Here is a 14,186-nt window from a genome sequence, read left to right on the forward strand (position 1 = left end):
ATTTTGTTGCCATGTTATATTTTTTAACAAAACTAAGGCGCAATAAACAACTTCTTTTTTTTTTTAATCCTGAAATGATTTTTATACAAGAAAACCTATCCACCATTGTTCTTTTTTAGAATACTTTTGTTACACGGTTTTGAGTGGAGCATATTCCTTGTGTAAAAAGAGGTTCCTGTGTATTTGCATTCTTATGAAATCCCTAAATTTATTTCTGTCGCTAATCTCAAATTATAATAAAACTTGAAGAGTGGAGGCGCATAAATCTCTAAGCAGATAGTAAAGACAAGGATAAGTATTATATGCATGTATAATATGCAATGCATTTGGAGAGAGCAAAATCCCTAACTTGTTAAAAAGGATGCCCTATCATGATGGATCAAAAGCACCGGGACTAACTTCGTCGGAAGAACAAAGGAAGAAGGGAGAGTTGCTAGGGACATAGAAAATACTAAAAGGTCACTACGATTGCCTATTGTAAAAGATGTATTGATTCTATCAAACACCTGTTCGCAGAGTCATCACTGGAAGTTCTATTGTCCCCAATTTTACCTCAACCCTGAAAAAATTTACCTTTTCTAACAGAGTAGTTTCAACTGGAATTACTCGCTAAAAATGGTTATTCATCCAACTACAGTCAAATAATTTAAGAACAACTTGGATATATATTTTTTTAAATATCCTAGATAAGGTACATTACCAAAAGATGCTTGCCTATAATAAATAAATGTATCGACCACAGCTAACACTCACCTGTCTGTAGCATGTTCATTAACTGTCTTCACAGCACACCTTGTTCCAGACCCATCGCTACCCAAATCTTTTGCATAACCTTCATAAACCTAAAAATAATATGTACCTGATTTATATGTATTTTTCTTTTTAATAATAAGTAAATAAAAATGACAAAAATAAAAGAGTAATGTACCATTCCAAAGGAGCCCTGACCGAGGTCCTTGTGCAGCTCGATGCGGTCACGCGCCACCTCCCACCCGTCCGGCACGTACACTGAGGTCACATACTCGGGGTTGACCGACGCGATGAGCTTAGTAGTCGGCATGGCGGGTGGGGACGGCAGGCAGCGCAACGCGTAAAGGGCCAGAAGTACCAGGAGGCCTACTGCTATCAGCACGCTCACTACTATCCCAGCTATTGCGCCCCCTCCTAGTCCACTTCGAGTCTCCTGAAAAATCACAATTTTGTTGACAAAGTTCTTGGAGGAAAATGAAATCCTAAACATAAATGAAATGATCCTTTACTCGCGGCACATTGACAGTTACATGTCGAGGGCGCACCTGGTACTATTTAAATGTATCTAAAATTAATGCACTCTGTGGTGGTTTTGAGTCATTTCTAGACTCAGCATACGGTCATAAAAGGGTAGCTTGTGGTCGTTCGATACTAGATAAGTTATTTTACAAATTTATTAACTTTACATAAGTCAAAACTCTCAGCATTTATAAATTTTAATTAATTAATGTATTAAAGATAGATTGGTGCTACGTATTAACATACCTCGATTAAAAAGTATTTGTATGCAGAATAGTTTCCATTCCCAGCAAGTGATGTGGCCATGACACGTATACTGTAGTTACCAGAATTAAGGCTCTTGATGGTGTAGGATTTCCCTCCGTTCTTGAACTGTTGTCTAGTTATACATTCTGTAGTGGGACTATGCTGCAAATACAAAGTCAAACAAAATTACACATTTTATTATGTCTATCAATATGAGTTTTTTCTTTGTTAGAAGTTAAATTTTTTTCTTTGTTCCTTTCTAAGGAGAAGGATGAAAGAATACTTATCATACTCATGCACCTAAACTATTAAATTTTCTTCTTTCATTACAGTAATTACTTTGCTGCGCGGTACAACAGATTCAAAGGTTCAAACCGGTCCCGCGGGTAATTCAATGATTTATATTTTGGCACTGACAACCGATTATTCTAGCAGGGCTAATGAATATAAAGGATAAAAACAAAGATTTCGGTACACTTACATTCTCCAGGTCGATTCTTTTGTACTGAATGTGATAAGTAACGATGAGGCCGTTAGGGCGCGGGGGCTCTTGCCACTCGAGCCTTACAACCCCCAGCGACTGGTTGGACTGCTGAACTCTCACAAGCACCCCCATCACATCATCTGCCCCCTCTGTCCAATACAAAACATACCGTCTTATATAAAATATACTATGATTAATATAATTTGAAGCACTCGCTTTGTGGTTATTCATTATAATTAAAATAAAACAACTTTGCTTTTTCAGCACTTATTTTATTTTTTTACCACCGGTTTCAAAGCTATATAAGCTTCCTTTAAACATTAAAATTAGACAACTTAGAAATTAAAAAAGTGATAAACAATAAGAAAGTAAAAATCAGTATTTCATATAGTCCACTCCCATTTAGGTTTTATAATAATGATCATACCCCCCTCGGCCCCCACCTCCTACCTTTACCAAGACAAAACACTTCATGACAAAGACTTAACTTATTACCTCTATATGGTTAGGTTTAATATTTAGTAGTAATAACACTGTTAAAAATTAAATAGGATAATATGCATTTGTGAGACTTGAAAAGGAAGCTTGTGTAGCTTCAAAAGCAGTCGGTAATAAAATAAAAAATGAGCGATTAAAATCAAAGTGTTTTCATTTTAATTTTGATTATATTATAAACTACATATTTATAAGTTTTTTACAGTACAGGGTTATTCTTATTTATTTATATATTCATCAAGGGTTCAAAGAACCTTTTACAAAAATAATCACAGCAGTAAAAAACACCAACAAATAATAAAAAAGCAACATCTGTACATAAAAAATAACAGTTAAGATGAGAAAATCTTATGTTCTAAATATAACTCAAGTTTAGAATGACTTAACATAAAAATAAAGTGAGGTTAGTAATAATAAAAAAGGAATAAAGTGGTTAGTAATACTAAAAAAGCAATATGAAAAATTAAATTATCTAAATAACGCCTTTATTTTATCAGATGGTTTGAAGAAATTTCCATTTGGCAATAAATCCGCCGATGTAAAATTTATAGTATGTACAAGTTAAAATAAAAAACGTGTATTTAAGCAAACAAATAAATCCATTACTTTTCCAAAAAATACCAAGTGAGACTACATTTTAATTCATTAACAGAATAAGTATTGAAAATATTAAATATTTGTTCAAACCGATTGCTATACCTATGTATCCTGGGAATACGTAAGCGCATTTCAAAGTTGGTTCGTGAATAATTATTGCTAGAAATTAATAATTTTTTACTTCAAGTGCACCTACCAGGTATTCAAATTTGAATTAGTTCAAGCAGAGGTTAGCTTTATATAAATAATGCGGAAATAAAATGTTTCATTAACTGACCCAGTTTCATAGTGCGTGCAGTTTCAATGGACTTGATGCTGCAGTTGACAATGGTAGTGTTCTGGTTCTTAATCTCCGCTGGCTCTATCTCCCGGCATGCCCACACACTGATGGAGTGGGAAGCGTAGTGTCGCAGGTCACTGATGTTTAAGGCCGTCTCCTTCTCCACTACTTGCACAAATGTATTATAGACACCTGAAACATGAAGAAAAGTAACCAAACTGTTCACAACAGAAACAATAAGAAATTGTTTTTAGAAGCCATTCTTTATTTCGGTGATTCTTGAAATGGTTGATTGAAGTCGCTTAGGGGCAACCAGAGTAAAAAATTATTTAGGGGTCGATTCATTCTGAAAGTTATATAGCTTCAAAGAAGTGAGTATAATTAAAAATAATTGGACACTAACCGTCCACCTTGATAGTCTGAAAGTCCTGTTGCTGCTGAGACTCCTGGCTGGAGCCTCCTTCGGGGAAAGCCTGCAGCCCCCACCTCTCCTTGGCTGCCTCTATATCGCGCCGACGTCGAGAGTCATTCAAGGGGTCGCGTTTTTGGTAAACCTGTACAAAAATGCATTGTGAATGGATTACAAATCAATATTTGATGCATATCCCAGTTTAAAACAGTTTTTTTTTGAGTAGCAGTAAAAACTATCTACTATCACTAGCTGCAGTTATTTTGATGCGACTGGATGGTGTTGATCTAGTAATGCCTCGAGTGTCTTAATGGCTGCCCCTATCTTATGTTTCCATTCACTCTCGCCATGAACCAGTCAAACCATTATTATATCATTCATTAATTAAAAACATACTTCTCTTGTGTTTAGTATAATTATAAATAGAAATAAAGATTCTTATCCCAGCGAGCCAACATGATGAAAATGAATTCTAACCTGATTTTGCAATTGATCTTCAAATGTAATTTGGCCAATAACTTCTTCATCATTCCAAGAGTTCCTGTCGCACTGGCACTTTTCCTCCTTCTTCTTTTCCTTCTCTTCCTTCTCTCTGGGAGTTTCTTCCACCTCGACTGTGGGCTTTGCCAAATTTGGTACCAGAGCTGAAATAGCAACACCGAATATTTAAAACAAGATCACGGGTGTAACGGTACTCTTTCAGTATAGCACGTAATTGAGGAACATACGTTCGATGCAGTAGTTGCGTTGCATGAAGAAGTCTTCTCTGTCCTCCTCCCACTTGACGGCCACGCGATACTGCGTCACGTTCCCGTGCGGCTGGTCCGGTGGCTCCCAGCGCAACATGAGAGAGCTCGGGCTCGAGGCTATGGCCATAGTGATGCGTGGTGGGGAAGGTTCTGCAACATAAACAAATTTTGTTTTTTAATGATAACATTTAACTGGTATTGTCAAATAACCATGCGTTTAGGATTATTAGCCTTACTTTATTAAGTACATGAAAATACAGTCAAACATGGGATGTGTTTTAGTATATTTTAAATTTGTCCTTTCAAACAATAAAACAGAACCAACTCCCAAATAATATGTGTCACCAAATTCGGCTGACTCAACAATTTTAGAGTTTTTTTTTATTTTTTTTTATTTTTTTTTAATTTATTATATGCTATAAACAATTTATTAATGGATATAACAATTGGAAAATGAAAAGAACCATGAAATATTATATCTACAGTGAAACCTTTATTTTTACAAAAATATATTACTGCATAAATTCATTCCTATCCATTAGTTTTCAATTATTGATATTTTCACTCTAAATAATGATAATAAGGAAATATAACCTAGTACGAATACCGATAAAAATATATAAAATTGATTGTATTTTCAAAATCAATATGGATATTGTGGAGAAATGTTTTCATACATAACTTTAAAAAAGAAAATACGTCACTAGAAAAACGCAACATGTTTGGCATTGTTAATTTTGACGTCAAGATTCATGACGATGTTCCATAAAAATTTCAACATTTTGGAACAAAGTTAAAAATTAACATGAATCGTGACGTATTAGGGGCGTTGACAATGCAATGACACTTTTCGCAGGAATTCAAAATAACAAATTATAAAATATTTTTTATGCTACTTAATAGTGGCAAAAAATTATTTTTTTACTAGATAGTATTTCAAAGACCCTTATTACTTGAAAAACGTAAAATTTCCCTATTATTCTAATACTCCAGCGGTATTTTTGGTTGATAAAAATCGTAAGTGATATATTAACAGATAAATTTTTAGGTTCCCCTATTTAGGACTACACAAATCTGTATTGAAGGGTTAATAATTAAAAGTTCGATAACTTACGTCCAGGGAGTGTTCTCACATACATAATCTTGCTCTGCGCACCGAGACGTTCCGTGGCAATGGTGTAGGTCTTCACATACACTGCATACTGGGTGTACGGCTTCAGGTGTGTCAGCAGGTGTAATACTGTCTCCTCTTTCTGAGAGGCTTGAATGTCATCCAGGTGCCAACTGAAAAAATGGATAGCTTGCATCACTTCTTTAATTTAATTTTGGGGAATTATTATATCTACGAGTACAATCTTTCTATTTTCGGTCAAGTTCTCCATTAATCGAACCCAGGGTTCTGCATGGTAGACGCTAAACTTGAGCAATTAAATGACAAGATGGATGTTATTTTCTGTTGAAAATGAGAATTGCACTAACCCATCACCCCCACAAGCGTCCCTCCCCTCATACAGCGTAACGTTGGTGTGGGGAGCCTCGATGGTGTGCATTACGTAACCCAGAAGAGAACGGGAGTCATCGTGCTTGAAGGCTTTCCACGAGAGCAGGATACTGGTCTGCAGGCGATCTACTACCGTCACATTCAGTTGAGTGACATTACCTGGAAACAGAATTCAATGTTAAAAGCTGCTTTGCTGGTATATCTAATTAATTTACTAGGTACTTTCTTTCAGAAATCATGTAAGCAGTTCGTAAAATGGTTTACCATAGTGGAATGAACAACCACGCTTGGCTAGTTATTCCAGTTGGAAACCATTCGGCTAGAAATGGGTAAAAGTGGAATTGGCGATGATAGAACTTCTAGTGATGGCCCGCAAATGGGTGTTGGATTTAATTGATACGTCTCTTGCAGGGGATAAACATAGTGAGAATAGTTTGTCTCTATCAAGTCTCAAAATGAAATAAAAAAATGAATACTCACATGCCACCTTGTCACCGTTGGAGCTTCTCGCCACCTCTAGCTCTGTAAAGTCAGAGTCGTTTGTCATGTATCTGAGGGGCTCTATCTTCTCAATGCACAGCTTGGGGTTGAAGTGGAAGAACAGCTTCCCGTGAAGGATCTTCAGGGGGCCGTGGGTGTCCCAGTCCCATAATTCCTGCAGATTCTGGTTGTCAGTCACGGAAAGGGCATTCCTAATACAGAAATAGAACAATTAGTATTTTGGAAAACTGATAAAATAACTGCAAGAGTTTTGATACGAGTGGTTTTACTTTTATTTTTTTATTTTCAGAATGAAGATGCCTGTTTACGCAAAAGCGCACAATGATCAATAACCAATATTAAGTCTTTAATTTTTATAATAATTTATAATGTAGTGTTACGAAGTGAATGCCGATTCAATTAACAATATTAAATCAAGGGAATTCAATACCTGCAACACAAACATAATCCACAAAAAACATCAGTAAAGCGAGGGTATAAGCCAGTGGGAGCAACGTCTGGAGAATACGGCGGGTGAGGTAGGACTTCACATTTCAAACTTGACCACTTTCGCAACATGAGGTTGAGCATTTTCGAGATGCATCAAATAACTTTATAGTGTCTCTCGTTGTATTGCGGCCGTTTGTCTTTCGATTCTCGACTCCGTGATTGCTTCACTCGGTTTTAACAACTCATAATACACTACGCCGAGCTGGTTTCACCAAATACAGAGCATGACCTTAGAGCCGTGGATCCCCGGTTTGGCAGTCGGCGTGGAAGCATGGCCAGGAAATCTCCATGATTGGGGTTATCTTAATTGACCCATTTTTCGTCCCCAGTCACAGTGTGATGCCAAAATTCCTTTCATTTTTGCCTTTCAAGTAACTGTTCACAAGCAAAAAACGCCGTTCATGATTTTTCGGTTTCAACGCGTACGGCACCCAATTTCCTTGCTTTAGAATCATTCCCATGGTTTTGAGGCGTATTGAAATTGCTTGTTGAGTCACTCTCAATGATCGTGCCAATTCTTCTTGACTTTGACACGAGTCGGAATCAAGTAATGCCTCCAATTCTGCATCTTCGAAAATCTTCTATCTTTCACCGCTATGGCTGTCTTCGATGAGAAAATCATTGTTCTTGAAGCGTTGAAGCCACTCACAACACATTATTTCACTAATAGCATCCATACCATAAACATTTGAGAGAATTCGATGAGCCTCAGCCGCAGATTTTTACTTTATGATGCAGACATGAATCGACTAATGTTGCTATGAAGTTATGTTGACAGATGGCCAAGTTTATTGCATGACGTGCCTATTTATTTAGATCACTACTTAACGCTCAAGCCATCTACAGGAAAATGGCGGAAGCAAAGTTTCACACCTAATAATATATTTACTGATATGTATCAGCTACTTATACCTAAATATTAAACTTTTAGGCTGGCCGGGATTATCAATAAGTTTGTGTGAACGTAACCTGATTTGACGATTACCGGAGGAACGCAGGGCAATTTTGTTGAACCGATAAAAAATAGGAATGTATGTGCATGTAAATACTCATAACACTATCTTGGACCTCATGGATACTTAAACAAACATTATGATGTATCGAACACAATGTTTACTTACTCAACAAATTCAAAATTTTCCTCTCCGCGGATGACCCTGAGACTCTTGAGGAAGTTGAGTGACACCAGGGGATAGGACCGAACAACCTTGAGGGATCCAGATATTTCTTCGATAAGTCCCAATCCCTCCTCGAGTTCCTTCACGATACTTCCCGCTGCATAAAACAAAAATAATAGTTTGTATGCGTATACTTACTCATATTATTATTTTTTATTGTTATTGTTTCTCTTCTAAAAGGAAATTCAAAAAAATTTATACAATTTTTGTTACTTATTTATTGATATATCATATAATTACTATTTAATTTTAAAAAATCAAGTTTGTTAGTACCACATTCTCGGTGAAAATTCATTGTAGAAATAGAAATTATAGAAATTAAAGATGGGTGATATGTAACGACTGGTCTCAAGGGTGATTCTGTTTAAGGGATGGCGGTCCCAAACAAACAAAGTGCAGGCTCCTTCTAGAGTCAAAGTTGAAAAACTGCAAAATGCTGACATAAAAGATAATTTTGAAAGATCTGTGAGTCACAGACTGAACGAAAAAGATGTAGAATGTATGGGTATAAACGATATGTGGGAGTGTTTGAAAATAAGTATGTGCGAGGCGGCGAAAGAAGTGTGCGGTGTGACAACGCTAGGGAGAAAGAAAGGTGATGCGTGGTGGGACGACGAAGTCAAAAAACTCGTTAAAGAAAAGAAGGATGCGTGGATAAATTTGCTTGCTGTAAAAAAGAATACAATTGAATATGAATCGGCTAAACGCGTGTATGGAGAAAGTAAGAAAAAGGTTAAGCAGGGTGTATGTAAACGGAAGAAAAAATTGAAGGATGAAGAAGGAATGAAAATGACACACAATTTCCATGAAAACATTAAAGTTTTCTGGAAAGCTGTGAAAAACTCCAGGAGTAGCAGTGAAAGCGGAGGCATGACAGTTGTTAAAGATAAGGATGGAAAAATGGTGACTAATGAGAGTGGAATAAAAGAGAGATGGAAGGAATACTTTGAGGAAATTTATGAATCGCATACTGGTAACTCGGGCGGTGCCGATGTATCGACATTATCCGAGGTGTGTTTGAACGCAAATGATGAGGTAAGTCAGATTAGTATGAAAGAAATTATCAGTGTTGTCAAATGTATGCGGAATGGTAAAGCGCAAGGGTATGACTGTATTGCAGCAGAGTTTATTAAGTCGGGTGGCAAATTAATTCTCACATGGCTACATAAACTTTTTAACTTGTGTCTCAAGGAGGAAAGGACTCCACCTGATTGGAGAAGGGCAGTTGTTATGCCGTTATACAAGGGAAAGGGTTCTAAGGTGGAGTGTGGGAATTACAGAGCTATCAGTCTTCTGAGCGCTGTCGGCAAAATGTATGGAAGAATACTGATAGAAAGAGTAAGAAACGTGACCAAGGAGAAAGTATGGGATGTACAGAGTGGATTTATGAATGGTAGAGGATGTATGGATCAAATATTTGCATTACGCAATATGACAGAAAAGTTTTTGGCGAAAAACCAGAAGCTTTTTTGCGCTTTTGTTGATTTGCAAAAAGCATTTGATCGAGTTGATAGGAAAAAATTATGGATGGTTCTATCGGAGTATGGAGTGAGTGACAACCTTGTCCGCGCTATTGCTTCTTTGTACAAAGATAGTGTAGCGTGTGTAAGGGTAAATGGGTCATTAACCTCCTGGTTTGACATCCCTAAAGGAGTCAAACAGGGATGTGTAATGTCACCGTGGTTATTCAACATATACATGGATAAATGTATGAAAGAATTGAAAAGTATGGATGTGGGAGCGAAAATGAGTAATCTAACTGTCAGTTGCCTTCTGTACGCCGATGACGCAGTCCTCCTAGCTGACAGCGAAGAGGAACTGCAATCCTTGGTTACAAAGGTTTACGAAGTGTGCAAGGAGAGTGATTTGCTAATGAATGTGCAAAAGTCGAACGTCATGGTCTTTGAAAGAAATGTAACTATGACTGAATGTAAGATTGTAGTAAATGGAGATAGTTTGAAACAGGTCGAAGAATTTGTATATCTGGGTAGTATGTTTACTAGAGATGGAAATATGGACAAGGATATTGAAAGGAGGGTTAGTGCCGGTAACAGAGTTAATGGTGCCTTAAAGTCTGTCGTAGCAAATAAGTGTCTATCGCAAGAGGCTAAATTAGCAGTTCATAATGGAGTTCTGGTACCAACCCTAATGTATGGAAGCGAAGCATGGAGTTGGAAAAAAAGGGACGAAAGTAGACTGAATGCTGTTGAAATGCGATCCCTCAGGCGAATGTGCGGAAAAACAATGTATGATAGGTGCCCTAATGTCGAAATTAGAGCAGAATGCAAGGCTGAGTTAAGCATTATCGACAAAATTAAGAAAGGTCTTTTGCGATGGTTCGGTCATGTGGAGCGAATGAATGATGAAAGAACGGCTAAAAAGATTTATGATGCGAATGTGTCTGGTTGTAGAAGTCGAGGAAGGCCGAGAAAGACATGGCATGATCAAGTACAACAAATTCTTGAAAGTGGTCATGTGAAAAGTCGGAATAATCGACGTGCGTGCATGAGAAGATGTATGAGTGTGAAGGAAGCAAAGGAAGTGTGCCAGGACAGAGTGTTGTGGCGTTCTATCCTCTCTGCCTACCCCTCCGGGGAAATGGCGTGATGGTTAGTTAGTTAGTTAGTTAGTTAGTTAGTGATATTTCGATCTGCGAATTTAGAATAACCAGTGACCGGTTTCAACCCTGAACTAGTGCTAGAATGTAGCAATGAACATCTCTAACTTTGAGTGAATTAAAGGTTTTGACAGGGTGAAGTAATAATTCTAATGTTTTTATGCTCTTGTTTGTTTGTTATTAATATGATAAATAAATCTAGTTTCACATCAAACAATAAAACAATATGCCCAGTTCTCTTATTATTGAGATTTATTGAAAAGTGAATAAAAATTTTACCTCCTCCTCTAATGCTGATCTCCAGGGAACCGATGATGTGCGTGCATCCCTTGAGTTGTTGGATGGCCTGGATGCTGTCCACGTTCATGCTGGAACACTCTTTGCGACATGTCCCCTCACACTGCAGACATGTTGCTACACCATTTTCCACTTTCTGTCAACACACGGCGCAATAATTGCAACATTAGAGTAAGTAACGTACTATTTTTGCAAAATTTATTATTTTACCGAGCTAAATAACAATTTCTCATAATGGAATCTTCAAATATACGAGGGTTTTTCAAGAATAAAAGACTTTCACTAATTTTCAGGGATGCGGACATTATTTCTCATAAATAATAGCACTGGTGCACAGTGTGGACTTCTGACTCCAGAACGAGCCGTGAGCCGCGAGCCAGCTCGGTACCTGCTTCAGTGGGATCCCTGCATCTGTTTGAGATGGGATGCTCCACTATCGAACTGTTTCCTGATCTTTATTTCTAGGACAACCCTCGAATCAATTAAATAATGTGTATTTCTGAATACCTTTAGATAATTTTTTTTTAGTTACAGTTTAAACACAATGAGAGAAAAAGAAACTAGAGTTTTAAATTCCTTAATAGTTTCACACTGTAGTCTAGAGTAAGTTACTAAAAGAATCGTCTTTTACAAGAAGAAAAGGTTTACGTGAAAAATTCCATAAATTACAAACTACAGAGCAAACAGAACAGGTAGCAAAAAATAAACCCATAAAAATATTTTTTTAAAAACTATCCAAATTTGTAGTGAAATCATTCGTACCTCATAAAAGTTGGGTGGACATTCGAGCATACATGTTCCATTGATTGGCTTAAAAGGATGAGCAATCTTTTCCACAGCACTAATCTCCTTGGGTCTGGGAAGGCTTCGGCACTCTGATTCTGTTATGCATCGCCGATCTTGGTGCTGTAAACATGTATAAACAATACTGTAAAAGATATATTATATTACATATTTTTGACTATCTTAGAACAGGGTTACTTACCTAGTAAGTAACTTTTATATTAACCTTATTATTTTATGTGTAAATTTATTTTAAGGAGCGTAGTGATAAGATAGCCAGAATCACCCGGTATCTTGAAAAACATAACAAAAATTAATTTTGTAGTGGTAACTTTTGTCCCTATAGATAATTAAGACTAATTTAATGATTCTGTTACCTTGAAGGTGTTGTTGGGACAGTCACGTATACACTTGCGGTCCCGAAGGTCCCCTATGGAGAGGTCCCGGCACACGGTACAGTTGTCCAGTAGTGGACCGGAACAGCCTCCGAGGCAGCTGGAGTCACAGCACTGCCCCGACGAGCTACACGTATTGGTTCCACACTCCGATTTGCATACTGCAAGGAATGAAAAAACCGTGAAATCTTCGTGTTAACCTCAAACTCGCCCTCTGCAGCGGACCGAGACATGATGGATACTAAACAGTAGGTTTCTGCGAACATCGCTTATGTGTGCGTAGCAAAAAGTTTTCATATCAATTAAAAGGGTAAAACTTGACATAACAAAAAAAATGCCAACACATTATTAGTTACGTGCAAACTAGATAAATAGAAAAAAAAGTCAAAGCAAAAAAAGAAAGTTTTTTTAAATAACATAAATTAAATGGTGTTGGAACATTTTTTTTTAAATAAAATTTTTAATGAGAGTATAAAATATCATGCATTCAAATTAAAAATAGAGAAATCATTGGCAAGAAAAAGATACTTTTATATTGACTCGAGAAGGCTTTAAAGAATGTACATAGTTAAAGAACATTAAAAAATTAATAATTGTTGCATTCAAAATCATGCTCATCATCAAAATACATCACAGGATATTTTTTGTTCTATTTACCTTTTTGACAGTGGTCCTTGTTCCAGCACAGGTGTTTCTTGTTGGCGAATGGGGAGGCCTTAGGGGCTGCGGGACAAGGGGGCCCGGCCCCAGACCCATCATCTCCCGGGCACACCGGGCATTCATTCTCTGGCTTATTATCCTGTGAACAAATAACATATTTAATATGTAGGTACATTCATTTACTTTACCAGACATCTTTTTAAAAAAAAATTATTAATCAACATATTTCATAAATGGTACATGTCTTTTTAAATTCTATACAAATCTACTCTTATGCATCTTTTATAAAAAAGAGACTAACTCTTGTGCTTGGAGATTGACTTACACTGTTATAGTTATTTATTTATTAGAATTTATATAATTTTGAATATACGAGTAGGTACATGAGAAAAAAAACTTATAGGATATAATGGGAAAAACAGAAAATAATAATACATTCATACTAATTAAAGTGGAATGTAGTTTTTACACTTGTTCAAAAAATTTCTTTCAATTTGAGTTGAATTTATTTATAGATATATTAGTTTAAATAGATTTTAGTTCATTGGGGAAATTATTGTAATTTTTGACACCTTTGAAGATAAGACTATTTTGACCGTGACTTGGGTGGAATTTAGGGATTTTAATATTATTTTGGTATCTGAGTGACTTATTCATATCAAATTCTTTTATGTTTTCATCTTTATAAATTTGTATAATGGAATTTATTTTATAAAAAGTGTCTACTGTATTATTATAAATTCTTTAATAATTAATCTTTGTACTATTTTAAGAGGGTTTAATATATTGGCATATGCACCACCCCATCCAACAATATCATATTGTAACAAAGATTGTACGATTGAGTAATAAGCTATTTTAAAATTATTGATTTTTAAAATATTCCTTAATCTAATAAATATGATTATACATTTTCTAATATGTTTAACTAATTCACTAATATGGTCTTTCCACTTTAAGTTTTGGTCTGCGTATACACCCACTTGTTCTCTAAATCATTTGAATAAATCCTTAGCATGTGGTGACAAAGTACATTGTTTTACATAAATTTAAAAAGTTAAAATTAAATTTATTTAGTACAACAAATTCTTGAAAGTGGTAATGTGAAAAGTCGGAATAATCGACGTGCGTGCATGAGAAGATGTATGAATGTGAAGGAAGCAAAGGAAGTGTGCCAGGACAGAGCGGTGTGGCGTTCTATCCTCTCTGCCTACCCCTCCGGGGAAATGGCGTGAT

At 36.3% G+C, this 14,186-nt stretch overlaps 1 protein-coding gene across 1 annotated transcript in view; it reads right to left on the minus strand.

The window, feature by feature from the left end:
- Window positions 1–14,186, minus strand: part of LOC148280613 (insulin-like receptor) — a 226,023-nt gene that overhangs the window by 2,925 nt on the left and 208,912 nt on the right. The window contains exons 5-20 of the mRNA XM_088228122.1: window positions 12,948–13,089; window positions 12,273–12,451; window positions 11,875–12,018; window positions 11,095–11,248; window positions 8,142–8,295; window positions 6,511–6,722; window positions 6,009–6,189; window positions 5,644–5,813; window positions 4,509–4,679; window positions 4,258–4,424; window positions 3,775–3,925; window positions 3,369–3,563; window positions 1,997–2,148; window positions 1,516–1,677; window positions 929–1,183; window positions 754–842 (exon numbers count right to left, since the gene is read on the minus strand). Coding sequence (XP_088084248.1) covers window positions 754–842; window positions 929–1,183; window positions 1,516–1,677; window positions 1,997–2,148; window positions 3,369–3,563; window positions 3,775–3,925; window positions 4,258–4,424; window positions 4,509–4,679; window positions 5,644–5,813; window positions 6,009–6,189; window positions 6,511–6,722; window positions 8,142–8,295; window positions 11,095–11,248; window positions 11,875–12,018; window positions 12,273–12,451; window positions 12,948–13,089 — 2,678 coding nt within the window. The remainder of the gene's footprint in view (window positions 1–753; window positions 843–928; window positions 1,184–1,515; window positions 1,678–1,996; window positions 2,149–3,368; window positions 3,564–3,774; window positions 3,926–4,257; window positions 4,425–4,508; window positions 4,680–5,643; window positions 5,814–6,008; window positions 6,190–6,510; window positions 6,723–8,141; window positions 8,296–11,094; window positions 11,249–11,874; window positions 12,019–12,272; window positions 12,452–12,947; window positions 13,090–14,186) is intronic.

Source organism: Micrasema longulum, unplaced genomic scaffold (assembly GCF_059751315.1).
Source record: "Micrasema longulum isolate JH-2025_06_02 unplaced genomic scaffold, ASM5975131v1 h1tg000561l, whole genome shotgun sequence".
Taxonomy (NCBI): Eukaryota; Metazoa; Arthropoda; class Insecta; order Trichoptera; family Brachycentridae; genus Micrasema; species Micrasema longulum.